This window comes from Mytilus galloprovincialis, chromosome 12 (assembly GCF_965363235.1).
Source record: "Mytilus galloprovincialis chromosome 12, xbMytGall1.hap1.1, whole genome shotgun sequence".
Lineage (NCBI taxonomy): Eukaryota > Metazoa > Mollusca > Bivalvia > Mytilida > Mytilidae > Mytilus > Mytilus galloprovincialis.
The window spans coordinates 43,515,633-43,543,229 of record NC_134849.1 but is presented as its reverse complement, the minus strand read 5'-3'; the positions used below and the strand labels follow the sequence as shown (position 1 = coordinate 43,543,229).

The 27,597-nt window shown below is 31.5% G+C and overlaps 1 protein-coding gene across 1 annotated transcript; it reads right to left on the bottom strand.

The window, feature by feature from the left end:
* Positions 1–938: 938 nt before the first annotated feature.
* LOC143053834 (scavenger receptor cysteine-rich domain-containing protein DMBT1-like) lies at positions 939–25,818 on the bottom strand. The gene is made up of 18 exons (XM_076226626.1): positions 25,747–25,818; positions 25,168–25,306; positions 24,103–24,290; positions 20,952–21,090; positions 20,213–20,400; positions 18,832–18,970; positions 18,095–18,282; positions 16,714–16,852; positions 15,978–16,165; positions 14,453–14,591; positions 13,721–13,908; positions 13,088–13,226; positions 12,333–12,520; positions 11,140–11,278; positions 10,193–10,380; positions 7,494–7,632; positions 5,779–5,975; positions 939–1,799 (listed from the first exon to the last, which is right to left on the bottom strand). Exons 3-18 carry the CDS (start codon positions 24,278–24,280, stop codon positions 1,465–1,467), a joined length of 2,811 nt encoding a protein of 936 aa, XP_076082741.1. The 5' UTR covers positions 24,281–24,290; positions 25,168–25,306; positions 25,747–25,818; the 3' UTR covers positions 939–1,464.
* Positions 25,819–27,597: the final 1,779 nt, after the last annotated feature.

Below are 27,597 nucleotides of genomic sequence, written 5' to 3'. Positions count from 1 at the left end.
CAAATATTGCTATTTTATAACAATTACAACTGTAAAAGTGACATTCACTAGAGATCTCATTTTTATTCAATGAATGTTTATCATTGTTTTACGCAATACAAAACATTATACTTTTGTCTTCTATCATTGTGGATCAAAGCAAAACAAAAATTGCATCAGGTCAAAGCAAACATGGATGATGATATAATAAATGTAGTTTACAATCTTTCACTTTAATATGAAATTTATCATTTTCAAAATATATTAATTATAAAAAGAAGCGTGAAATAAAACATACAATTTAATTAAACGCCAAAATATGTTTGTCATGATGTAAATACATAATATATGTGTGGAAGTAATATTCACCGAATGCAGCAAATATGTTAGTATACGAGCTGGAAACGTATAAAATATGTTATGTTCAACTAGTTATTCAAGACATTTGAAATATGTGACGACACGTTTATGAAGAAAGGTCAATTTTACACTACAGATAAAGAATGTATTAATGATTAAGAAACATTAAAATAAATATCAACCATTAACACTAATGTAATAAAAAAAACTCTGAGGAGTTCGTCAAATTCCATTAATAACATGGTCGTCTCTTTTCTTTGTTGTTTCCACTTGCCAACTGCTTATGAACAACGCCATATTCGACTGTATTCGAAACGCTTTCCAACTGTTTTGATAGTATAAGTGTTAAGAAAAAAAAGTAAAAAAACACAAAAATACTGAACTCCGGGAAAGATACAAAAGGAAAGGTTCAAAATCAAATGCTCATATGCGTTTTGTAATGTAAAAAATGATGGATTAAACCTTGTTGTAAAGATAGTCAAACCTCTTATGTGTTTGCTAGTAGCTATACATTCCATTTTATTGACAACAATGTGTGAACATAATCAAACAAACATGATAGCTAAAAATGCAAAACAAAATAAGAGAAGAAAAGTCAGCACAGTGTAATAATTTTAATTATGTACCATAGTACAATTTCACGATAAACGGATGTTTAAGTCAAAAGACACGTTTTAGATGTATCAAAAAAAATATAGACGGCATATAGACAAAGCACATTTGCAAAACATCAAACTAACAAGTACAAACATGTTTCACTTTAGCATAAAAACGGGAAGTACAATAACCGAGCTAAGTGAAATGAATATTAAAAAAACTTTTTTTAACTTTTTTAATATTGTGATGTTTTGCTATGGAACTGATTCAGGCTAATCAGGATGAGTATTTCCTGTCAGACTTGGTTGATGCATATTCAGATGAGCATTTCTTATCACACTTGCTTCAGACATGTCCGAATGAGCATTTCTTATCACACTTGCTTCAGACATGTCCGAATGAGCATTTCTTATCACACTTGCTTCAGACATGTCCGAATGAGCATTTCTTATCACACTTGCTTCAGACATGTCCGAATGAGCATTTCTGATCACACTTGATTCAGGCATGCTCGTATCTCCGGTCCCGTTAAAATTCGAAGTAGACATGTTGGAGGTCTGCACTAGAAGAAGATTCCCAATGAGTTGCATCTATATATCCTCCATTTAAATGAAACAAGTTTGAAGTACCTTCTATGATACGAATACTTTCATACATATGATTCGTGTTAGACACTCCGACGGGTCTTCCATTTCTTGCTGGAGATTGATTGTTAGGTTCTTCATAGTGTCTTCCAGAGTGATGCCGTCGGCACCAGTACACCAGTAGCAAAACTACAGCACCAATGATAGCAACAGCAGCACAAATTATAACAACTACAACATCACTAGTTGGATGTATGACGTTATCATGCGGTGTGACACCTGTGGATTTGAAATTACAGTTTTATGTTATAGTGTCTTTAACAAATATAATTGACCTTCCTGATTTTGCGACTATGATATTTTTCTTTGATCGAAACATCAACTATGTTATTATAAATGTTGCACATTATTGTTTTGTATCTTCAAAATGTTGCAAGTTCATTTGCATTTTGTGTTGGAGAAAGTGTTTTTTGCAATACAGAAAATTTAATTAAAATGTTTGCCTGTTTTTCGCATAAAAAGTTAAATGATCATACCGAACTATATCCGAGTATACATTGAGCAACCGTATGCATTTGTTAGTTGGCTAACAAAATGAATATAATATACAGGATATCCTTAATATGAGAAATAAGTAAAAGAACAAAAATATCGAACTGCAAGGACAATTCATAACTGAGAGTCAGTTACACTACAAAAGACATAAAATCTAAAAAGATGATATTTTTATCCTAATTTTCATGAATCGTCTCGAAAAGTATGAACTATATTTTTAATTATTCTTGACAAATTCTCATTTTTATAAAATTTGTATGAATTTAACTTTACAAATTTCTGCCTTGAAATTACTCGACATACTTTCGACATTCCTATTTTTTCTCAGTATGGCTTGATATATTCTGAATATTTTGAATTGAGTCTAAAATTTACTTGACAATTCTGAGTTTTAGAAATCATGACCAATATATATTTGATAACTTAAAGGTGCGTCGAAACGCTACGAAGGAGTCTTAAGTGCACACAGGATTTATAACATGCCACTAAAGCCTAAATCCGGTGCTGTTACGTGTAATTTGGTTTCGTTTTATGGTACATTTTGTTATTTCATGCAGGGTTTCCCCTGGGTCAATTTTTTTTTTCGCCACCTCTTTCGCCAAAACAATATATTTTTCGCCACTTTATTATTTTTTTCGCCAAGTAAAATAACTATATTTTTCGTTTAAAATTTACCTTTTTTTCTTACCCCCCCCCCCCTCCTTAAATAAGGTGATTTTGCCCCATTGTGTCTATGATTATTCTGTCAAACTTATTTCAGAGTCTACATTTAATGAATAAACACTAAACATTTACTTTAAAACAATAGATTTTGTTTTTAACATAAAAGGGGAAAATATTCATTGTATTTTAAACAACTTTTCTAAATGAGGGGCCACTATACTTTTAATAATAAAGACGATATAAGTCCTGGAATACAACAAGATTAACGGACATGTTTTAATTATATAATACCAGTATAGTTCGTAGGGAAAGTTTCTTTAAAAGAAAAATATTGATGTGCCCTTTTAAAATAAGAAGTGGTTTTTACAACAAAACAAAAGCTTTTATCACATGATATTTTGATCCCTCATTTCATGTGTAGTCATAACATTGAAGGGCTACTCTCATTTGAAGGGTTGTTCCCAACCTCTTGGATATATTTCTTCAAAACGACAGTTTTCTTTTCTTGACCATCGTAAATGAAAAAGTTGAGACTAAAACTATGCTTGAAACACACGTGTCACTCAAACGACTTTAAAGTAGTATCCCTAATCAATTACCTATATTAAAGTCAAAGGATAATTAAAGTTTTGAATCGGAGATTTTTCTTGCTTTTGATATTTTTTCGTCACAACAACAGCTTTCTTTTCTAAACTATCTTTAAAAGGAGAGGAGACGTCAAAAGTTTGCTTCAAACACGTGCGTCGCAATGTCGTAAATAAATTCTGTATGTGACATTTAGCGGAAGCCATTTAACCATATCATTTTGTCAAACAATTCAATCAACACCTTTATTAATTAGTCCTTTGTTGTCGATAGCTATAAAAATGCAATCAGCTGATTATTGATTTTCTGTCCAAATCTTAATGAGGTCAAGGTGAATTCCGAGTATTGTCTGATCGGGTAAAGTCCAAGAAACTTTAAAAAAAAGTAAATAAACAAGATGGAGGAAAATAAATCGTTCTATATATTTCTTTCGCCAAATTCTTTCGCAAATGACGAATTTTTATCGCCACAATTATTATTTTTTCGCAAATTGCGAAAATGGCGACCGCCAGCGGAAACCCTGATTTCATGACTGTATTTCAAATTTTATAGAACAATATTTACACGTGACTGTTTTCTTTGATATGGGGAAAATCAGTGAATCGCTTTACACGTGTCAAATATGATAACTGATTAAAAAAAGGAATCCTGCTATCAGTTGTGATTAATCGACAATATTGGTTCGATACTAATAAATAAGATGTTGGTGAAATTTTACTCATTTTTTTTTTAGAATAAAAAAATATTTTCTAAAGCGTGTGTTTACCGTTTTAAATCGTCAGACGACTTCTCATTATCGATTTTTGATGAATTTTACTGCTATTTTTATCATTCTAAGATTCATTACTTTTCATTCAATTTGTGCCAATGTTTTTTTTTTTTTGTTTTGCATTGTTGTGTTTTCGCTGATTATCTTGAAATCATAGTAGATATATAGATACCAGATCAAATATCAAATCTGATTACAAAGACATGATATGTGAAACAAATCATCAAGGCTGAACTTTCAAGTTGACTCTGTATATGAGTTATACTTTTTTCACAATGAGTTTTATCATTTTGTAGCTTTTGGCTTTTATCATAAAAAGTATAATGGTACACAAGCACCTTAAAATGTGATCAGCCGACCAAGATTAAACTCTTCCGATACGTGGTGTTCTACTATCGTCTAAATAAAGGCAACAGTAGTATACCGCTGTTCAAAACTCATCAATCCATGGACAAAATACTATAATAGATATCAAAGGTACCAGGATCCTAATTTAGAACGCAAGAGGCGTGTTTCGTCTATTTAAGACTCATCAATGACGCTCATATCAAAATATTTATAATGCCAAACAAGTTCAAAGTTGAAGAGCATTGAGGATCCAATATTCAAGAAAGTTGTGCCAAATACGGCTAAGGTAATCTATTCTTCGGATAAGAAAATTTTTATTTTTTCGAAAATTCAAAGTTTCGTTAATAGAAAATTTATAAAAATGACCACATTATTGATATACATGTCAACACCGAAATCATAACAAGGCACAAATTACATGTGGAATTCAGACAAACGTTACACTTCCGATTAGTTAACTAATAAGTAAAAAAACATGTGTTTGTTAACTTCTCCGTTCCCCCTAGTTTTTTTTCGAAAATAATGCACGTGTTCCACTCTTGTTCAAATCAAATATCAGCTATACTTTTGTTCAAACCAGACTTTAACTCAATTTTGTATCGAACGTTACATCAACAGCTCTGACAAAAAAAAGAGACTGGGTATACATTTAATTCTTTTTCTGAAAACATTCGACCATTTAAGAAGTTATGATAATTTGGACAATGTTTGAATAACGGCCTAACATACATTTCCTTTCAAATACATTTCTTTTTAAATACATTGCCTTTCAAATATGTCTGTTTAAATGTTCAATTTATTCATTGTCATTTACTGCCAACTTCATTTCTATAACCATTCCAAAATGTTTCAGTACATTTGCAAACAAAAATACCAATAAAACAGAGCCTAATGATATCAAAAGATATAGCTCTTACATTTTCTAATTCAACAAAAAAACATGCACATGCTGTATAAATTAAAACCACAGTTACGCTAAAAGTCAAAGGGCGTTTTTGTATAGTACATTTAAAATAACTACCATGACTTCTATTTTGAAAAACGCCCTGGTTAACAAAACATATTAAAAAAACCAAATATTATAATAACCACTGGTTTTTATAAAATCTTTGTTTAAACAGCTTAAAGTTTTTAATTAACGCACGATCAACTATAAATTGTTTGCACTGCAACATACTATCTTAAAATGTAAGGGAAAAAATAGAGTTTTTGGATTCAATCGGATGGCTAACATGTTACAACACATCGATGAGTAACTTAATTGAATATTTGGGAAATGTATCAGTATAACGATCATGCTACAGTTGTTTTGAGCGTTTATTTTTACCAAAACCATACCTTCATCTTCCTGATCCTCTGTTGAACAGTTGAGAAAACAATGTATGCCAACATCTTCAGAGTGACGACAGTTTGATGTATCTGCATTGTATATGCAATTCAGTAATCTTGTTTCTGAACCCAAGCAATTGACGTCATTTATCCAAATCGGACCGTGACCATCCCTTATCAGCAATTTGGGTTGCAAAATTCCTGAACTAAAATTTATAAAAAAAAATAGAATAAAAAATACAGGGCTAGAGTTTAATTGCTTTCCGTTCAGTAAATTGATTATGCATGAAGGCACGACTTGTTTTGTGATTTGTAAGACGGATTTGCAGCTATTTATGCATAAAAGATAAATTTTCGTTTCTAAATTGACTCTCAAGTGGTCATAGTTCTCATTCAGACAAGTAATGAACCACTTTGTCCTTCCAATGAATGAATTAACATACGCAATGAAATGCATTACATTATTATGAGACGTCATAAAGTGATGACACGAACTAAACCAAAATATCATGTTTTTAAAGTGAAGCGACTTTTATAATTGTTGTAATATAATAAAACAAAAGCCATGTTTTGTCATCTCTGAAAAGTGCAACTGAACCAAATTTGATACAATTCTTTTCTTTTTTTTTTTGTTCTAATATTCATTTAAAAGGCTTTGATAGTCGTATTGTACCGCTGATTAACTGTTTTTGTTTTAGGCTCTTGAATTAATAAATTGTTTAAAATCATTTGTTGTCAAATTCTGATGTCAGATAAGACTTTATAATCGTTAAGTATTGGGCTTCAAACTGATCTTAGTTGATTTTTGTACAAATAGAGATAGCATAACTGATTTGAAATATCTTGTGTCATGGGCTTTAATCATATACTGACCAAATTGAGAAACGCACTACTAGACTATTTGTTTTGTTATATTTGAATGAATGTGTCACCGTGAAAAAGCAATAACTGCCGTTTACGAACGCCAAATTGTTTATCAGAAAGGTAAACAAATTATGTCTGACATTGTTTTTGGTTCTGTTTTACACCTTCTGATTTTGCATTTGTTCCACCCATTAATTGGTTTTTGCAATTATGCGGTCTGAACTTGATGGCTTTAAATGTTTTCCTTCAATCAATTCTTTGGCAATTCAGATGATTGAAACATTGTGATATGAATCTGTACACAATGGCACTCGACAATTTAATTAGCAGTTGACATTGCGACCGTAAACATGTCTGGCAAATGACGTTTCATTGTCACTACACGTTGATTTGTCTATTGATGGCCAGCAACAAATCTGGTCTACTTGTATCATGAACGGAAGAACAGTAAGACGAGTTTCTGAAGTCATACAGTATGGTTGCATCACGTTTATGTTTTCATGTTTGCAGTATTCTTAAGGGCTAATGCATTTTGTTTTTATTTTTCAGTCTTGGCAATTTGGAGATGCAACATATTTTAAGTGATTTTAGTGAGACAAAGGATTGGAAGAACTGTGTCACAAAGCAACAAAAAAAACCTGAAAAATCTTTCATGGGTCCAAATTTTCGCTTTAAGAAATTCGTGCGACTTCAAAAATTCGGTATGTTTAATAACCTCAAGTATATCAGATCTTGATTTTTTGTAAAGAGAAAGAAGTATGATACGCATGAAAAGTTGTAAGAGAATCAAAAAAGATTTGGTTAAAAAAAATCAACAAAATGAGTGTTGCGTTTTTAATGTCGTTCAGTATAGTACATACCAATATCCGAGCTGTCTACATGCTACTTCTGCATCGATATCATCAAAGTGATTATCACAAACTGTTCCCCATTCACCTTTATAATGAACTTCGAGTCGTCCTTGATGCATAGCGTAGCCATCAGCTATACGTAAACGACCTGTAGAGAAGGGTTCTGCATGTTAATTAATATATTTTGTGAATGGTAGTCAAAAGTATGTGTATATAATACAGAGTTTGTTTATTTTCATGTTTACATAGTTTTTTTTTGTTAGCTTTGCGAATAGCTTCTTTTCCTGAAATACAATAAGATAAGCAAATTCACACTCTAGAAAAAGTGAACTTTCAAAAATACTTAAAACTTGGAGGAAAACTCTAAACGAAACTGGCAAAATAAAAATGATTAAACACAACAACTAAGAAGATAATGAATGTCACATTTCTTCATTGGTACAAGTATTTTCTTTATAGAAAACAGTGGATTAAAACTTTTTGCAAACCTTCTATACATCTCTGTTGCTTAGTCTTAAGTTTTCTAGGTTATGTCTGCTGTTCTATTATTTGTCTTTTGATTTTTAGCCATGGCTTTGTATTTTATTTTCTATCTTTGAGTTTGACTGTCCTTCTTGTAACTTAAGTCTCTCTTTTCTATTAAAGTTGCATTCAATTTTATATTCTATTGACAATGATGTGTGGACAAAACCCAAAACAGACATAAAAAAGTAAACATTAAAAAAAACGGTACGTCAGTCAACAGTGTGATATGTTCTTAAAAACTACATAAAAACCAAAGAAAACACAACAAAGACAAACAAAAAGGCATCAAGACAAAGCACATAATCAAAAATGAAAGATCAGAATGCAAAAAATTACCATAGCACAATAACAAAAAAGCTGGATGTACAAGATCTAATCCATGACAACTGAATACTTCCATAAATAGTGACAACATTAAATACAATGATATTAAAATTTGCTAATTTATAATTTCATAGTGTAATTTACAATTTATCCTGCACACCGGTTGTGAGTTCGAACCCCTCTCGTGTACTCGTTTCTAGACTTAATTGAGAATGATCGTCAGTTTTCCTATTGAAGGTGTGTGGTTTTATTCAGGGATATCTGGCTTCCTCAATCAATTGAAGTGGGACACTAAGAAAATCACAAAAGCTTTGCTAAACAAAAGATATCAGGGTTTTTTTCTGTTTATACTCATACAGATTTTTTTTTCTGCATCAAAAGCCTAGTGTTCAGCACAACTAGTTTTATTGTGAATATGTGATTTGTGTAGTCTGACAACAAACAGTTTAGTTAAATAAATATCACCTTTGGTCGATTGCTTATCGTTTCAAATACATCACATGCAGTTGTTTGAATATTATGCTGACGGATTTCAATGATATTTTTTTGGTGGAACAATAACTCATATTTTGAATCAATTTGATATTTGCCCTATACAGTCTTTATATAGTACATGAAATAGGTCATTAGGAATAAACAAAAATAATTTGTAAAATAATAACAAATTGTAGTTTGTTTTAACCACTGGTCGATTGCTTATCGTTTCAAATACATAAAATAAATTATTTGGTAAGAATGTATTTGAAACGATAAGCAATAGACTAGCGGTGATATAAAACTATAATGTTAAGTTATGATCCCGTCAGTATTATTTTGGTCTATTATATGTCATTAGGATATATTTCTATTATGAATTACTATATACGGTGAACCACAAACGTCAAAATCATTCAATCGCGTAGTGGAATTAACTATTTTTGGATTCTCATAAATTCTACCTATAACATTTGGACTAGTTTAAATCTCGGTCTATTTCTGTAATTTGTTCTTACATACTTTTGATTTTTAACTCTGTATGCTTACATTGCCTATGTAAATTTTAAAACTGTTTGAATGCACATTGAACGACAAATTTATGTGACGTATACAAATTGTATGACGACAGACACTCAAGTCAATCCATGTGTTCGTAGATAGATGTTTTTGTGTTCTGTTAAATTGTCCCTTTTAAAATTGTTATGCGATGATGACTGATGTACCCATATTTTGACTATTTTATTAATTGTGACTGTTTATTTAACGCATCATGTAAATATAACGGAATGTGATGAGACTGTTATTAAAGAGAGAGGGTAAGCGCTATAGAACAAGGTTTAATCCACCATTTTCTATATTTCAAAATGCCTGTACCAAGTCAGGAACATGACAGTTCTTGTCTATTCGTTATTTGATTTTGCCATGTGATTATGGACTTTCCGTATTGATTTTCCTCTGAGTTCAGTATTTTTGTGATTTTACTTTTTATGAAGAAATTAAAAGTCAATACTACATACACAAAACAACACAATACAACCTTGGTTGATTATCTAAACATAGAGAGACACAAACGACATACGTTTTGTTTATGTTTCAGATACACGAAACCAAACAAAAAAAAAAGATTTGACATTGTTTAGCTGAAACCTGCATCAGATTACGTAATCAAAACATGTTAACAATTGCTTTCTTAATTAAAGCATATTTCTACCATTCTCGACTTTGCATTCAACCAAAAATTGAGGAATATAATGTAAGGCAAATATATTATACATACATAACGCAGGGTTTGTTGATGTGTTTTGTACCTTAATACATTACTCTACCAAAGAGTATTCTGCATATGTAAAAATTGCGTAAAAAGTTTGATCTGACATTCATACCTTCATTTTCTGTTGAACAGCTCAGAAAACAATGTATACCAACATCATCACGATGATAACATTGGTATGTCACATTATTGAAATTACAATCCAATAATTTATTTTCTGAACCAGAGCAATTTACGTCATTTAACCAAATGGCACCTTTACCATCATATATAAGATTTGAAGGCTGCATGATTTCAGAACTATAAATAAATTAAAGACATACATAGATAGATTATTTTCATACATTTCTATTCAGGTATCTTTATTCTGAACACTTTATTATCTGTTTAACGCAGAAGAAACATTTTTACACCTGTTCGTATAATGAAAATGTTGTCTAGGTTTCAACATGTCTATGCTATAACCAATCTGTAAGATTGATACGTTTCATATCTGTGTAATCGATGTTTTATCAACTTATTTACATAATTAAGTGTGCTATTGTCATGGTATATATTTTTTTGATATGCTAACAAAACAAGAATAAAATTCCCAAAATGAGTTAATGATAAATTAACAAATAATATATCAATGCAATGAGATTACAATTACATAAAGAATGTGCGTTATTCTTAATTATATTATGTTTATAAAGACTTTATATAAACCAACTATTACATAGTATTGTTTAGTTTTAAGTTGATATCAACAGATCTCATAGTTTCAGTATCTCACTGCTGACTAAATGTTTTAATTGTGTAATTTCAAAGTTTAACAACTACAGTTTAACAAAAGCGCGTCGGACAAAAGAAATATTTAAACCTGTTGTCTTCATTTTCTATATATTGTATTACAATTTTTAATGAATTGAGCTGTCAAAAAAAAGATCATTGAAAGGTTGGATATTACTTTTTTGAACTAGAACCAGGTGCACTTGGACCATATTGAAATGCATGAAATTGTTATAGATACACTGACTAACTGGTATTTTGATTACATATAATATCATCAATATATACCAATATCCGAGCTGTCTACATGCTACTTCTGCATCAACATTCCCAAAGTGATTTTCACAAACTGTTCCCCATTCACCTCTATACTTTATTTCCAGTCGTCCTTGTTGCTTAGCGTAACCCGAATTTATACGCAACTCTCCTGAAACAAAATTGATAACATGCAGTCGTTTGTCTCTGAGACACTTGTTATATTCATCAATTAAAAAAAACACAGATTTTTCTTCTGAAAGTCATATCAACCATTTTTATTAAAGATCACTACCAACATTGTCAATTTGGGCTTCAAAGTATGTTTGTAAATAGAAATTAGAAACAAACGAGTATGCAATAAGATTTGGCATGACACTATGTTTATTTGCTAACTAGGTTACAACATAGAAACACTGCTATGTTTAACACGGATTTGCGGTTCCGAAGCGGAGAAAACCAGTGGAGATGAGTATCTGTTTGAAAATTGTTAGCAATCAGTTAGGAAGAAATGTATTGCACGGAAGAAACCAAACCATAATCTTTTAAAAGCAACATCAAACAAACGTGTTCGGTGCTTGGTATTCTTCGAAAGCTAGGTGTCTTCCTCCATCTTGAATTTGGAAATACCAGAAAACAAAGGTCTAGGTAGAATGTGCAAAATTTTAGAGTAGTAGGTAATTCACATGTAAAAACTTCCACTAGTATATAGAAAATGACATGTTTTATCATATTTATGGTTATATTTTACAAAAAACAGAAATCTTTTGTTTGAAAAAAAAATACAATTCCCCAACTTTGCCACATAAGGGGAGGTAACTCAAATGCAAGGGTAGATAATTCAGATTAAAATACTTTTACAATAGAATGTGTTAGGAATTTCTTTATTTTATTATGTAGCAAGAAAACGGGTCCATTGACCCCATTTTTATTTTTCTTAACAGAAAGGATATTATAAAAGCTATCTTCTCATATGTTATCTCAAAATGTTATGGTGTAGTTTACGCTTTATTGCAGAACATTTAGATTTCCATGCATCATCTATACAAAATTTGTCAATTTTGAACTCCATGTAGCATGGAAATAAGCCCGGTGACCCATTCTATTTATTCCTCTTTTTTTAAAGGGCATAATATAAACTACATTTTGGCAAATTATCAAAAAAATCTATGGATTATAATTAAGACACCCCATCTACCTTAACATGTTTGTTTTGACTTTCTTACCTTCATCTTCTGTTGTACAGTTCATAAAACAATGGACACCAATATCATGCCAATGATAACATTGGTATGTCACATTATTGAAATGACAGTGCAATAATTTACTTTCAGAACCAGAGCAATTTACGTCATTTAACCAAGTGGCGCCCTGTCCAGACCGTATACGTGTTGCAGGCTGCATAATTCCAGAACTAGAGAAAATGAAAAACACACAGAAATAGTGAATAGAAGTTACGTTTTAGTTATGAATCTTTCATTACCATAGAACTTCAAGATTTCAGTTCAATTTAGTTGAAAATTTTAACACTTGCTCGTTCAAATTACAAGCGAAATGTTGTCCATATACATATATACATTTCCGATGTGCTTTGATCAACTTGCAAATACTCCCTTAAGAAGAAGGTAAATGATGAAATACAGATGTAAGATAATAAGGTGTGCTTGCCATTAACTTGTATATTGCAGAATCACGTCTAGAATTTTTATCATATCGAAATGCAGTTACGATGCATTACGAATTATGCATCATTAAATATAATCGATGTATATTATATACGGGTTTTATCATGAAAGTATGTTATTCTTAATAATGTTATAAAAGAGTTTATAGAGACCAACTTAAACATTTTTTTTTTGTTTTATTTGTATATTCATCCCAATGATTTTTATATTTGAACAATATCGGTGCTGCTTTGATGCTTTACGTATGTTTTTTTTAATGATTTTAATGTGCTATTCTGTTTAAATATTAAACAAACCAATATCCGAGCTGTCTACATGCTACTTCTGCATCAACATTCCCAAAGTGATCACCACAAACAGTTCCCCATTCACCTCTATACTTTATTTCCAGGCGTCCTTGATTCTTAGCGTAACCCGCAGTTATACGCAAATCACCTTAAACACAATTGATAACATGCAGCTGTTTGTCTCTGAGACACTTGTTTTATTCATCAATTAAAAAAAACACAGATTTTTCTTCTGAAAGTCAAGGACAACGTATTCGTTTCATTGTCTTCTTTTACATCTCTGAATAGTTTTCCGTAATCTTTATTATGTGGCCTTATTTGCGAGTTTCGGAATACATCACTTCTTTTGCGATTTTTTTTTTAATCAGACCCCAAACTGTTTTGACGTAAATATAATAATTTATGTACGACTACTCACGGCAGATAAGAGAGGTTTTATAATATGCAGCTCTTTTTTCACTTTGAATTACTACATACACAGATTCAACCGAAATCGACATTTTTTTGCGAAGAATATTGCAATATAGACATATGACAATAACGCTAGTTAGCATGGTTAGTTTGCTTCAAAATTAATATCCTCAGTATATAGTATTTTTGTCAAGAAAACAATGCTTAACACGTTTGTTTTGACTATCATACCTTCATCTTCGCTTTTACAGTTGATAAAACAATGGACACCAATATCATGCCAATGATAACATTGGTATGTCACATTATTGAAATGACAGTCCAATAATTTATTTTCAGAACCAGAGCAATTTACGTCATTTAACCAGATGGCGCCCTGTCCAGACCGTATACGTGTTGCAGGCTGCATAATTCCAGAACTAGAGAAAATGAAAAACACACAGAAATAGTGAATAGAAGTTACGTTTTAGTTATGAATCTTTCATTAACATAGAACTTCAAGATTTCAGTTCAATTCAGTTGAAAATTTTAACACTTGCTCGTTCAAATTACAAGCGAAATGTTGTCCATATACATATATACATTTCCGATGTGCTTTAATCAACTTGCAAATACTCCCTTAAGATTGTGAATGGTAAAACACAAACGTTGAATAATTAGATGTGCTTGTCATAAACTTGTCTAATTCAAAATCACGTCAAGAATTATTCGTTTTTCGACATGTTACAATGCATTACAAATACTGCATCATTATAAATTTAATCGATATATATTATATACGGGTTTTATCATGAACGTATGTATTCTTAATAATGTTACAAAAGAGTTTATAGAAAACAATTTAAAACAATATATTTGTTTTGTTGCAATAGTCACGTCAAATAGTTTAATATTTTTACTATCTAAGTGATTTCTGAATGATTTTAATATGCTACATGTATTATGTTTAAACGTGATACAAACCAATATCCGAGCTGTCTACATGCTACTTCTGCATCAACATTCCCAAAGTGATCACCACAAACAGTTCCCCATTCACCTCTATACTTTCTTTCCAGGCGTCCTTGATTCTTAGCGTAACCCGCAGTTATACGCAAATCATCTTAAACACAATCAATTGATAACATGCAGCTGTTTGTCTCTGAGACACTTGTTTTATTCATCAATAAGCGAAAACATTTAAGTTTTTCTTCTTTTTAAATTCATATTCAAAGTGAACACTCAACAGTGTTTGCGTAAGAACAACACAAATGTTGATAATATTGACATCAAAATAAGATATTCCATTATAAATATAAATTAAAAAAACGAGTATGCAAGATGATTTAACAGAACACCAAAGTTCGTAAGATTAACCGGGTTACCATGTAGAAACTTGGAATGGTTAAAGGTTGCACTTTGTAAATACAACTGTTTCTCAAACCACGCCTTTTTTGGGGGAGATTAAGAATATTTCTAAATGATTATTTTTGTTAACATACTTGTACCCGGTTCTGGTCTATAGGCTGCATCTCATAGAGACAAAACTTTTATAGCTGACTATGCGGTATGGGCTTCGCTCATTGTTGAAGGCCGTACGGTGACCTATAGTTGTTAATGTTTGTGTTATTTTTGGTCTTATGTCGATAGTTGTCTCATTGGCAATAATACCACATCTTCTTTTTGATATTGGTAGTTTTGCCAGTAGATACATAAGTGAAATTTGTTTATATGGAAACCAATGGTAACTATACTGTCGAGGTAGGGATAGTTAAGAAGTTGAGTGTAAGTTTCAATTTTATGAAGTTCGGGGCCTATAAATGTTGAAAATATGCGGCACAGCCCTATATTTTAGCATTTGAAAACACTAGTAATATATATGATCTTTCAATTCAAGGATATGATTTATTTTCAAAATTTCACAGTAAAAGTGGTACAGTTTTAAAAAATGTTTTAGTTGTTAAGGGAGGTCCAATGGGGAAATGCATTGTCAATATTTACAGAAATGCAACCAAAACCCGTTTTAGCGTATCAAAATGTTTGATTTGAAAATTGTTAGCAATTACATAGTATGAAATGTTTGCACGGAAGACAAAACCATTATCTATTTACACCAACATAAAAAAAATGTATTCGTTTCATTGTATTCTTATAAATCTCTGTATAGTTTTCCGTAATCTTTATTCTGTGGCTTCATTTGCGAGTTTCGGAATACATCACTTATTTTGCGATTTTATTAATCAGACCCCAAACTCTTTTAAGGTAAATATAATAATGTATGTACGAATACTCACGGCAGATAAGAGAGGTTTTATAATATGCAGCTCTTTTTTCACTTTGAATTACAACATACACAGATTCAACCGAAATCGATATTTTTTGCGAAGAATATTGCAATATAGACATATGACAATAACACTAGTTAGTTTGCTTCAAAATTAATATCTTCACTGTATAGTATTTTTTTTCAAGAAAATAATGCTTAACACGTTTGTTTTGACTATCATACCTTCATCTTCTGTTGTACAGTTGATAAAACAATGGACACCAATATCATGCCAATGATAACATTGGTATGTCACATTATTGAAATGACAGTCCACTAATTTACTTTCAGAACCAGAACAGTTTATGTCATTTAACCAGATGGCGCCCTGTCCAGACCGTATACGTGTTGCAGGCTGCATCATTCCAGAACTAGAGAAAATGAAAAACACACAGAAATAGTGAATAGAAGTTACGTTTTAGTTATGAATCTTTCATTACCATAGAACTTCAAGATTTCAGTTCAATTCAGCTGAAAATTTTAACACTTGCTCGTTCAAATTACAAGCGAAATGTTGTCCATATACATATATACATTTCAGATGTGCTTTGATCAACTTGCAAATACTCCCTTAAGATTGTGAATGGTAGAATACAAATGTTGAATAATTAGATGTGCTTGTCATAAACTTGTCTAATTCAAAATCACGTCAAGAATTATTCTTTTTTTCGAAATGCGGTTACAATGCATTACAAATAATGCATCATTATAAATTTAATCGATATATAATATATACGGGTTTTATCATGAAAGTATGTATTCTTAATAATGTTATCAAAGAGTTTATAGAAAACAATTTAAAACAATATATTTGTCTTGTTGCAATATTCATGTCAAATAGTTTAATATTTTTACTATCTAAGTGATTTCTGAATGATTTTAATGTTTTACATGTATTATGTTTAAACGTGATACAAACCAATATCCGAGCTGTCTACAGGCTACTTCTGCATCAACATTTCCAAAGTGATCACCACAAACAGTTCCCCATTCACCTCTATACTTTATTTCCAGGCATCCTTGATTCTTAGCGTAACCCGCAGTTATACGCAAATCACCTTAAACATAATTGATAATATGCAGCTGTTTGTCTCTGAGACACTTGTTTTATTCATGAATTAGCGAAAACATTCAGGTTTTTCTCCTACTTAAATTCATATTCAAAGTGAACACTCAACAGTGTTTGTGTAAGAACAACACAAATGTTGATAATATGGACATCAAAATAGGGTATTCCATTATACATAAAAATTAAAAAAAACGAGTATGCAAGATGATTTAACAGAACACTATAGTTCGTTAGATTTACCGGGTTACCATGTAGAAACTTGGATATGTTGAAAGTTGCACTTTGTAAATACAGCTGTTTCTTATAACACGCCTTTCTTGAGAGATTGAGAATATATATAAATGATTAATTTTGTTAACATACTTGTACCCAGTTCTAATCTATAGGCTGCATCTCATAGAGACAAAACTTGGGAGTGTTGCCAGTAGATACACATGTGAAATTTGTTTATATGGAAACCAATGGTAACGATACAGTCGAGGTAGCGATAGTTAAGAAGTTGAGTGTAAGTTTCAATTTGATGAAGTTCGTGGCTTAAAATGTTGAATATATGCCGCACAGCCCTATATTTTGACATTTGAAATCACTAGTAATATATATGATCTTTCAATTCAAGGATATGATTTGTTTTCAAAATTGCACAGTAAAAGTGGTACAGTTTTACAAAATTGTTTAGCTGTTAAGGAAGGTCCTTTGGGAAAATGCATTGGCAATATTTAAAGAAATGCAACCAAAACCCGTTCTAGCGTATCAAAATGTTTGATTTGAAAATTGTTAGCAATTACATTACATAGTATGAAATGTTTGCACGGAAGACAAAACCATTATCTATTTACACCAACATAAAGAAAATGTATTCGTTTCATTGTATTCTTATACATCTCTGAATAGTTTTCCGTAATCTTTATTATGTGGCTTCATTTGCGAGTTTCGGAATACATCACTTATTTTGCGATTTTATTAATCGGACCCCAAACTCTTTGAGGTAAATATAATAATTTATGTACGAATACTCACGGCAGATAAGAGAGGTTTTATAATATGCAGCTCTGTTTTCACGTTGAATTACAACATACACAGATTCAACCGAAATCGATATTTTTTGCGAAGAATATTGCAATATAGACTTATGACAATAACACTAGTTAGTTTGCTTCAAAATTAATATCTTCACTGTATAGTATTTTTTTCAAGAAAATAATGCTTAACACGTTTGTTTTGACTATCATACCTTCATCTTCTGTTGTACAGTTGATAAAACAATGGACACCAATATCATGCCAATGATAACATTGGTATGTCACATTATTGAAATGACAGTCCACTAATTTACTTTCAGAACCAGAGCAATTTACGTCATTTAACCAGATGGCGCCCTGTCCAGACCGTATACGTGTTGCAGGCTGCATCATTCCAGAACTAGAGAAAATGAAAAACACACAGAAATAGTGAATAGAAGTTATGTTTTAGTTATGAATCTTTCATTAACATAGAACTTCAAGATTTCAGTTCAATTCAGCTGAAAATTTTAACACTTGCTCGTTCAAATTACAAGCGAAATGTTGTCCATATACATATATACATTTCCGATGTGCTTTGATCAACTTGCAAATACTCCTTTAAGATTGTGAATGGTAAAATACAAATGTTGAATAATTAGATGTGCTTGTCATAAACTTGTCTAATTCAAAATCACGTCAAGAAATATTCTTTTTTTCGAAATGCGGTTACAATGCATTACAAATAATGCATCATTATAAATTTAATCGATATATATTATATACGGGTTTTATCATGAAAGTATGTATTCTTAATAATGTTATCAAAGAGTTTATAGAAAACAATTTAAAACAATATATTTGTTTTGTTGCAATATTCATGTCAAAATAGTTTAATATTTTTACTATCTAAGTGATTTCTGAATTATTTTAATGTTCTACATGTATTATGTTTAAACGTGATACAAACCAATATCCGAGCTGTCTACATGCTACTTCTGCATCAACATTCCCAAAGTGATCACCACAAACAGCTCCCCATTCACCTCTATACTTTATTTCCAGGCGTCCTTGATTCTTAGCGTAACCCGCAGTTATACGCAAATCACCTTAAACATAATTGATAATATGCAGCTGTTTGTCTCTGAGACACTTGTTTTATTCATGAATTAGCGAAAACATTCAGGTTTTTCTCCTACTTAAATTCATATTCAAAGTGAACACTCAACAGTGTTTGTGTAAGAACAACACAAATGTTGATAATATGGACATCAAAATAGGGTATTCCATTATACATAAAAATTATAAAAAAAAACGAGTATGCAAAATGATTTAACAGAACACTATAGTTCGTTAGATTTACCGGGTTACCATGTAGAAACTTGGATATGTTGAAGGTTGCACTTTGTAAATATGTTTCTTATAACACGCCTTTCTTGAGAGATTGAGAATATATATAAATGATTAATTTTGTTAACATACTTGTACCCAGTTCTGATCTATAGGCTGCATCTCATAGAGACAAAACTTGGGAGTGTTGCCAGTAGATACACATGTGAAATTTGTTTATATGGAAACCAATGGTAACGATACAGTCGAGGTAGCGATAGTTAAGAAGTTGAGTGTAAGTTTCAATTTGATGAAGTTCGTGGCTTAAAATGTTGAATATATGCCGCACAGCCCTATATTTTGACATTTGAAATCACTAGTAATATATATGATCTTTCAATTCAAGGATATGATTTGTTTTCAAAATTGCACAGTAAAAGTGGTACAGTTTTACAAAATTGTTTAGCTGTTAAGGAAGGTCCTTTGGGAAAATGCATTGGCAATATTTAAAGAAATGCAACCAAAACACGTTCTAGCGTATCAAAATGTTTGATTTGAAAATTGTTAGCAATTAAATTACATAGTATGAAATGTTTGCACGGAAGACAAAACCATTATCTATTTACACCAACATAAGGAAAATGTATTCGTTTCATTGTATTCTTATACATCTCTGAATAGTTTTCCGTAATCTTTATTATGTGGCTTCATTTGCGAGTTTCGGAATACATCACTTATTTTGCGATTTTATTAATCAGACCCCAAACTGTTTGAGGTAAATATAATAATTTATGTACGAATACTCACGGCAGATAAGAGAGGTTTTAAAATATGCAGCTCTGTTTTCACGTTGAATTACAACATACACAGATTCAACCGAAATCGATATTTTTTTGCGAAGAATATTGCAATATAGACATATGACAACAACGCTAGTTAGTTTGCTTCAAAATTAATATCTTCACTGTATAGTATTTTTTTCCAGAAAACTATGCTTAACACGTTTGTTTTGACTATCATACCTTCATCTTCTGTTGTACAGTTGATAAAACAATGGACACCAATATCATGCCAATGATAACATTGGTATGTCACATTATTGAAATAACAGTCCAATAATTTACTTTCAGAACCAGAGCAATTTACGTCATTTAACCAGATGGCGCCCTGACCAGACCGTATACGTGTTGCAGGCTGCATAATTCCAGAACTAGAGAAAATGAAAAACACACAGAAATAGTGAATAGAAGTTATGTTTTAGTTATGAATCTTTCTTTACCATAGAACTTCAAGATTTGAGTTCAATTCAGCTGAAAATTTCAACACTTGCTCGTTCAAATTACAAGCGAAATGTTGTCCATATACATATATACATTTCCGATGTGCTTTGATCAACTTGCAAATACTCCCTTAAAATTGTGAATGGTAAAATACAAATGTAGAATAATTAGATGTGCTTGTCATAAACTTGTCTAATTCAAAATCACGTCAAGAAATATTCTTTTTTTTCGAAATGCGGTTACAATGCATTACAAATATTGCATCATTATAAATTTAATCGATATATATTATATACGGGTTTTATTATGAAAGTATCTGTATTCTTAATAATGTTACAAAAGAGTTTATAGAAAACAATTTAAAACAATATATTTGTTCTGTTGCAATATTCATGTCAAATAGTTTAATATTTTTACTATCTAAGTGATTTCTGAATTATTTTAATGTGCTACATGTATTATGTTTAAACGTGATACAAACCAATATCCGAGCTGTCTACATGCTACTTCTGCATCAACATTCCCAAAGTGATCACCACAAACTGTTCCCCATTCACCTCTATACTTAACTTCTAGTCGTCCTTGATGTCCAGCGTAACCCGCAGTTATACGCAAACCACCTACATAAACAGTTTTGTTAATAAGACTTAAGGTGTTTGTTTCTGTGAAAATCGTGTCAAGTATTGTGTTTAGATGACTTAGATGATCTTATTAGAATTATTATTGATAGCTGTTGATTTAAATGTTCTTTTGATTATATGAGGCTTTTTTCTACTCCTTAGTTTTGATTGTTATTGTTTCCTGGTAAGTATAGTTTGTTATTATTGATTACATATCTTATGTCTGAATATTCACTGAGAACTTAAGACGGTACATTTGTATTTTTAATGTATCGCTCAGTAATCAAAGAGCTGTTCCGAACCAAACAACAGTTTTAAATCATACTTGATTGAGTGTCAGTCTTTAAAAATATAAGTTAAATAGTTATGTGGCACTACTTTGAAAGTCTTACATTAGGCAAACTATAACCATCTTTAGAAAGGGGGCAAAATCAACCAGAGGGACAGTCAACATTGTATCAATATTCAAATACTACTTATTTGAAAGCAGAATTGTCATTTTGCAAAGAATATAAAAGTAAACACTGATAGCTTATCTAATTTTTTTTTTATCAAACAAAGGATCTTTTAATTATTTATAATCCCTGAAATTATGTTGTAGAATAATTATTAAAATGTTCAGTGATTAATCAAAATCACTGGTCTTTTTCAAGAATTATACATAATTACTAATAAATTAAATTCGTCACTTTCCCTAAAAAGCACAGGGCTTCTACATATTCCCTGATTATACAAATTCGCTGTAACATATACACTGCATGAACACTCGTTCATTTTATGTAATTGGCTAGCACCCCAGTATTATATGTTATTCAGGTCCCAGACAAGGTATTTACTGTAACATTTCCGGCTTATAGTTTATACCCAATGTGCAGAAGGCGAGAGGAATATAAGTGCTAAGCCGGGAATTTCACAGTGTATACCCTGTCTGAGACCTTCACTACACATATATTACAGACTACCTCTGTTATTGTTTTTTTTTCAGTGAAGGTACGCCTATTTATCAATCATTGATAATGCAGCATGTATATCCATAACATCTTTCCATAGGGGTAAAATGTAGATTCTGGCTTATAATTTTGACCGGGTTTAAATTGTTTATTAAGATTAAGTGAAGATCAATCTGCCCTGGTATATTTATATGAATCGGACAATCCGTTGTTGGGATTCTGCCCCTTTATTGGTAATTTTCTAGAAATTTTGCAGTTTTTGGTGTCTTTCCTGAATATCAAATAGAAAGAGATAATCTGTAAACAGTGATAATGTTCAGCAAAGTAAGATCAACAAATAAGTCAACATGATTAAAATGGTCACTTGCCCCCATAGGAGTTATTGACTGTTATATTAAATTTTATATTTTTTTCTCAACTTCTTGTAATCTTTTACCAAAATCTTCTCCTCTTAACCTGCGAAGCCAAATTTAACTAAACTTTGTCAAAATCATCATTTGGGTATTTAGTTTTAAAACATATGTCCAGTGACCAGGTATGCCAACCAAGATATCCGCCCTGGCTAAAAATTGAACATAGGGGTAAAATGTAGATTTTTGCTTATATATCTGAATCCAAGGCATTTAGAACATATCTGACATAGGTACATTTGTACAATTGTTTGACATGTCAAGAACTTACTGCCCTGAAATTTGCAAATGAATCGAACAACTGGTTGATGGGTTGCAGCCCCTGAATTAGTTATTTTAAGGAAATTTTGCTGTTTTGGGGTTATTATCTTCACAACTGTTGTAGATAGAGATAAACTGTAAACAGCAATGATGTACAAAAAAGTATGATTAATAAATAAGTCATGATGAACAAAATGGTCAGATGACCCCCTATAGAGTAATTGCCCTTATAGCATGTATAGTCTATTTTTAAACATTTTTCTATAATTTTGGTACATTTTGGTAGTTTTTTTTACAAAATGTATTTCTTTGTAAGTACTGGGATAAGTGTATTATAGATAGATATATTGTAAACAGCAAGAGTGATCCGTAAAATAATATGGCATCACAGGTCAAATATCTACGAACACATCACCATCGCCAAAATACAATGTTTTCATAAATCCATCGGTGTCCTTTGTTTAATATGCAAATTGACCAATGTAAGCGACACAGTCTCGTTAGAACCTCTAGTTATATTTCCTTTTTTTTCCGTTTGGAAAATGTTTCGGATAAAAAAAAAATTATATTTCATATTGTGAGTTTGTAAATGTGTGTGGCTTTATTTTTTACAACATATTTAATGAAAAACCCAACCAGATAAATTTGGCATATGAAGGATGCTGTAATTTGCGGTAAAAATAATTATCGAGCTTGTACATGTTGTAATAATCTATAAAACACTTTTAACATTAAATTTAAGCATTTAAAGCGAATAATTGCGTTATCTGGTATTAAAAAGATATATAATGGACTGATGTTCGTCATTATTTTCCATCTGTTAGTCTCTGACTCACTTGTGTTCTGTATAGCGTTCGACTACGTCACATAGTGTTTTATGATGACGTTTTGGGGTTCTTACTGGGGAGATAAACGTCTTTTATATCCCGGCATTTTTCTAAATATATACTAACATCTGTTCAATAGCAAACCTCAAAACATTTGTAATCCGTTATTTACACTATTGATTAGATACTACATAGTTTAAACAAAACAGGTCCTACGGATAGCTGTATTTGTGTTAGTAGATGACATATTTGGACGTTCTGATTTCAAAGAAAGCGAGAGTTCATTTGCCCTTAAGGTTTTTTTTGGAAAAACATTTGGTTGAACTATCACGCTTTCGGGAACAAGGAATGCTCAAAATGTTATTGGAGGAATGTTGAATTTTTAGCACTAATTAGGATAATATCTAGTGTTGACATGATATTACTGCCCCTTTATTTGAACTTAAGACACAATATCCTTTGATGCTTGGAATTTCAGAGTTATACATAAAAGCAATGGGGCTTAAACATAAGTGGTATCATACCTTACGGAAGTTAAGAACGTTTGTTTGATCAAAAACGTACCATCTTCCTCTGTTGAACAGCTGAGAAAACAATGAATTCCCACATCTTCATAATGACGACATCGCGTTGAATCGGCATTGTATGCACAATGCAGCAGTTTTCTCTCTGAACCAGTGCAATTTAAGTCAGTTAACCAGATGGCACCGTGACCATCACTTATACGATCTGCCTGATGCATGATTCCTGAACTATAAATAAATGAGAGCAACGTATACACTATCTAACACACTCCGGGTGTGGGAATTTCTCGTAATATTGAAGACCTGTTGGTGACCTTATGCTGTTGTTTTTGCTAAGGTCGGGTTGTTGTCTCTTTGGTCAATTCCCCCTTTCCATTCACAATTTTACAATATCTACTTTTTTATACATATTAAGTTCGGATTCTATCGCAGGTTAATTTGAGGTAGATAATGTATCACTTTGCACTATTGGCATATTTGTCAATTTCAGCATTTGCAAATGCCGGCAGAAACTTTAGTTACGACGTATCAACAGTGGATATGAGAGTAAATAGTAGACAACGAAAAAAGATATGTTTGGGTTATTACTTATAAGGATTGCACCTTCTTCATAGTGGTTATTTGACAATAACTCATGCAACACCTTTTTAATTGTAATGTATATTCCTTATCGTTACAGGTGTTAACTACAACAGCTATACTTAGGGCAATCTTACCTTCGCTTCGGTGTTTAAATAACAGTTTATATCTCATTATTATCGACAAAAAAGCATGTAATAAAATTTGAATAAAAGCATGTATATAAGGCAGATAAAGTTGCTGAGTAAACTTAAAAAGAAGGTTTTGTACAAACTATTAAGTTTGTTGAACAAGGTTGTATGATTTGTATCGATGTGTGGTATTCATTATTAATATTGGTTTAATATATACTAAAGATCATAAATCATTGGCACAATGTCAGAGATTATTTAACCGGATCTTATTATTAAATATCAATATTTGAACATTTAGCCCTGATTCTTTTTCTCATGGAATGGCTACAAATTTAAAAAAAAGGATTTAAACTAATCATTTGTGATTCTTTTTTTTTTAAAGCTTTACAAACCAATACCCGAGTTCTTTACAAGCTACTGTTGCATCGATGTTATCAAAGTGGTTATCGCAAACTGTCCCCCATTCACCGTTATGAAAGATTTCCAATCGTCCTGCGTTCGCAGCGTAACCCGCAGTTAAACGCAAACTACCTGCAAAAAGGACAAGAAACATGTTCGTTAAAAAGTAGTATAATATTCAAAAATAAATAAATAGGTGTTTAATAAAACATAAGGCGTATACATTTTAGGTGATGTCTTTAAATTTTAGTATGCTAACAAGGAATATGTTCATATGTAGAGCAGTCAAGTTGAATGAATGTGCCATACATTTTCTAATGCATCCAATTTGGTTTGAAAATTTTATCAATTTTACAAAAACAAAACTACCAATCGTCGTCTGGAAAATATTAAGAAGTGTTTTAACCAGTGTCTCTTTCAAATTAATGTTTGTTTATTGATTGCTTGATGAAGCATGTTTTATTAATTTATTTACATAATAATTCTATATACTATGCATTTTAACCCACATGTGTTCTAGGAATACAGTCAGAGTAACTGGTCAAAATGAATGTCAAAACATTGTAACAAACCTGAAAGCTGACCACTGACGAGTAATGCTAATTCTATCTCAGTAAGGAAAACAATCCATATCAGTTGATTCATTTTGTCTGAAAAATAAGAAGCATTTATAGCAGACACAGGCTTGCAGTTTCAGTGAAGTTTCCGGCTCCTGCGCTAATGTGAGATTGGTATTAAGATATATTTTATAGCTTTCAAAGATGCACAGAAAAGCAGACGTAAAGATACATATGGCGAAGTCAGTCGATAAAACAGTGATAATTACTGATAAACTCGAACTACTCCTCAAATCTGAGTGATCAAAGTACTATAGACGGGAAAGCAGATCACACTAGCGTGTTGCGCTAATAGTCAGAGTGTGGTAATCACAAGGGAACACATTTAAAAAATAAAGAAAAAAGAAAAAAAATATAATCACACATTATTAATACTTTGTTTTTTGCACTTTTTTGGACCTGCATTAGGGTTTCAAGATGATGAAACGCGCGTCTGGCGTAATAAATCTTAACCCTGGTAACTTTTTAGGGCCACTCTTTATGTACGCGTATGTCAACCTGTTGTTAAACAGGTAGGTCAATATGATCATTATTTTGCTTGAGAAATCCCACAGGTCTTTAAAAACAGACAAGAAGACAAGACCTTAAATATATTTATGGTCTTTCTAAGGCTGTAAATGCAGCAATGGTTGTACAAAGTGATAGTATAAAGTTGATAGAGGAGAGATACTAACGGCCTGAAAAATGTGGGAACCTTTGTGTTCCTTAAATCAATATGAAGATTTGGACTGCACTGCTTAGACAAGGTTACAGTGTGGATTCTAAAAGACAGGAAACTCAGAGATTTTTTTTTTAATGGGTTGACCCCTATTGTTCAGATTGACAATCAGTAGTGTAAGAATGAGCCATTAGACGTTGATAATACTAGAAAGCTATTGTCATATTATATTTGTTTGTTAGGCTGTGGTTTTCTGTCTCTGACACAAAGTGGACGCCCAGCTCTTATACCTTACATTAATGATAAGTTTAGACCAAATTGCCATTTTTATGTTCCGGTTGATTTATTGCTTTTAGTGCTGATTGTATGAAGGAGCTGAAGGAACTGGATGATTGCACTAAGATTCCAATAGGTAATCCTAGATTCGTTGGCGGAGGATCAAATTTTGCCAATAGTAGCGCCCAAAGAAAATATAGAAGAGACCAATATATATCTGTATTCTCCAGAGGCCCTGTCGGTCGCCAGAACGGACGGCAATTCGACTCACTAAGGGGCAGAAGGAAAAGTTTCTTGACATGGAAAGGAAATCTCAAAGAGGTCACAACTCTCAGAAAGGGTTCTACCAGAACAACCGTTTTTTGCAATAGTTGAGAGAACTTAATTATTCCGAATGGAAAATATTACAAGTGATATATGGATATTATATAGTTAGAAATGGTTATAAAATTGAATTTGATGTTATACAAGGTTCATATTTATTAAATTAAATACATTTCCCTTTACATAAGGTTGAAATAATTTCCAAAGTCCACAAATTACTAGCTAAGGGAGCTACTGAAGAAGTTGAATCATTAGAGAACCAGTGTCTTTCCAATATTTTCTTAGTTCCTTAGAACAATGTGTCTTCAAGACCTGTTATTCATTTGGAAATTTTAAACAATTTCGTGCCTTGTAATCATTTAACCAAGAACATTGATCAGTTGTTTTAGTTGAAATTCAAAGGGATGTTTATCTAACATGCACAGATCCCACATATGCTTATTTTAGTATAAGTATCAATAATGATTTTAAATATATTTGCATATCATATGGAAAGGATATTTATATGAATTTCATTTTCTTTTTTTAGTTTGGCTTCTGTACTAAGC

Excerpts from the sequence above, each read along its gene's own strand:
- LOC143053834 (XM_076226626.1), bottom strand. The coding sequence starts at position 24,280 with ATGCATCAGGCAGATCGTATAAGTGATGGTCACGGTGCCATCTGGTTA. Across the intron at positions 14,592-15,977 it reads CTGTACAACAGAAGATGAAG|ATGATTTGCGTATAACTGCG; the intron begins GTATGATAGTCA and ends ATTGTGTTTAAG. Across the intron at positions 13,227-13,720 it reads CTGTAAAAGCGAAGATGAAG|GTGATTTGCGTATAACTGCG; the intron begins GTATGATAGTCA and ends ATTGTGTTTAAG.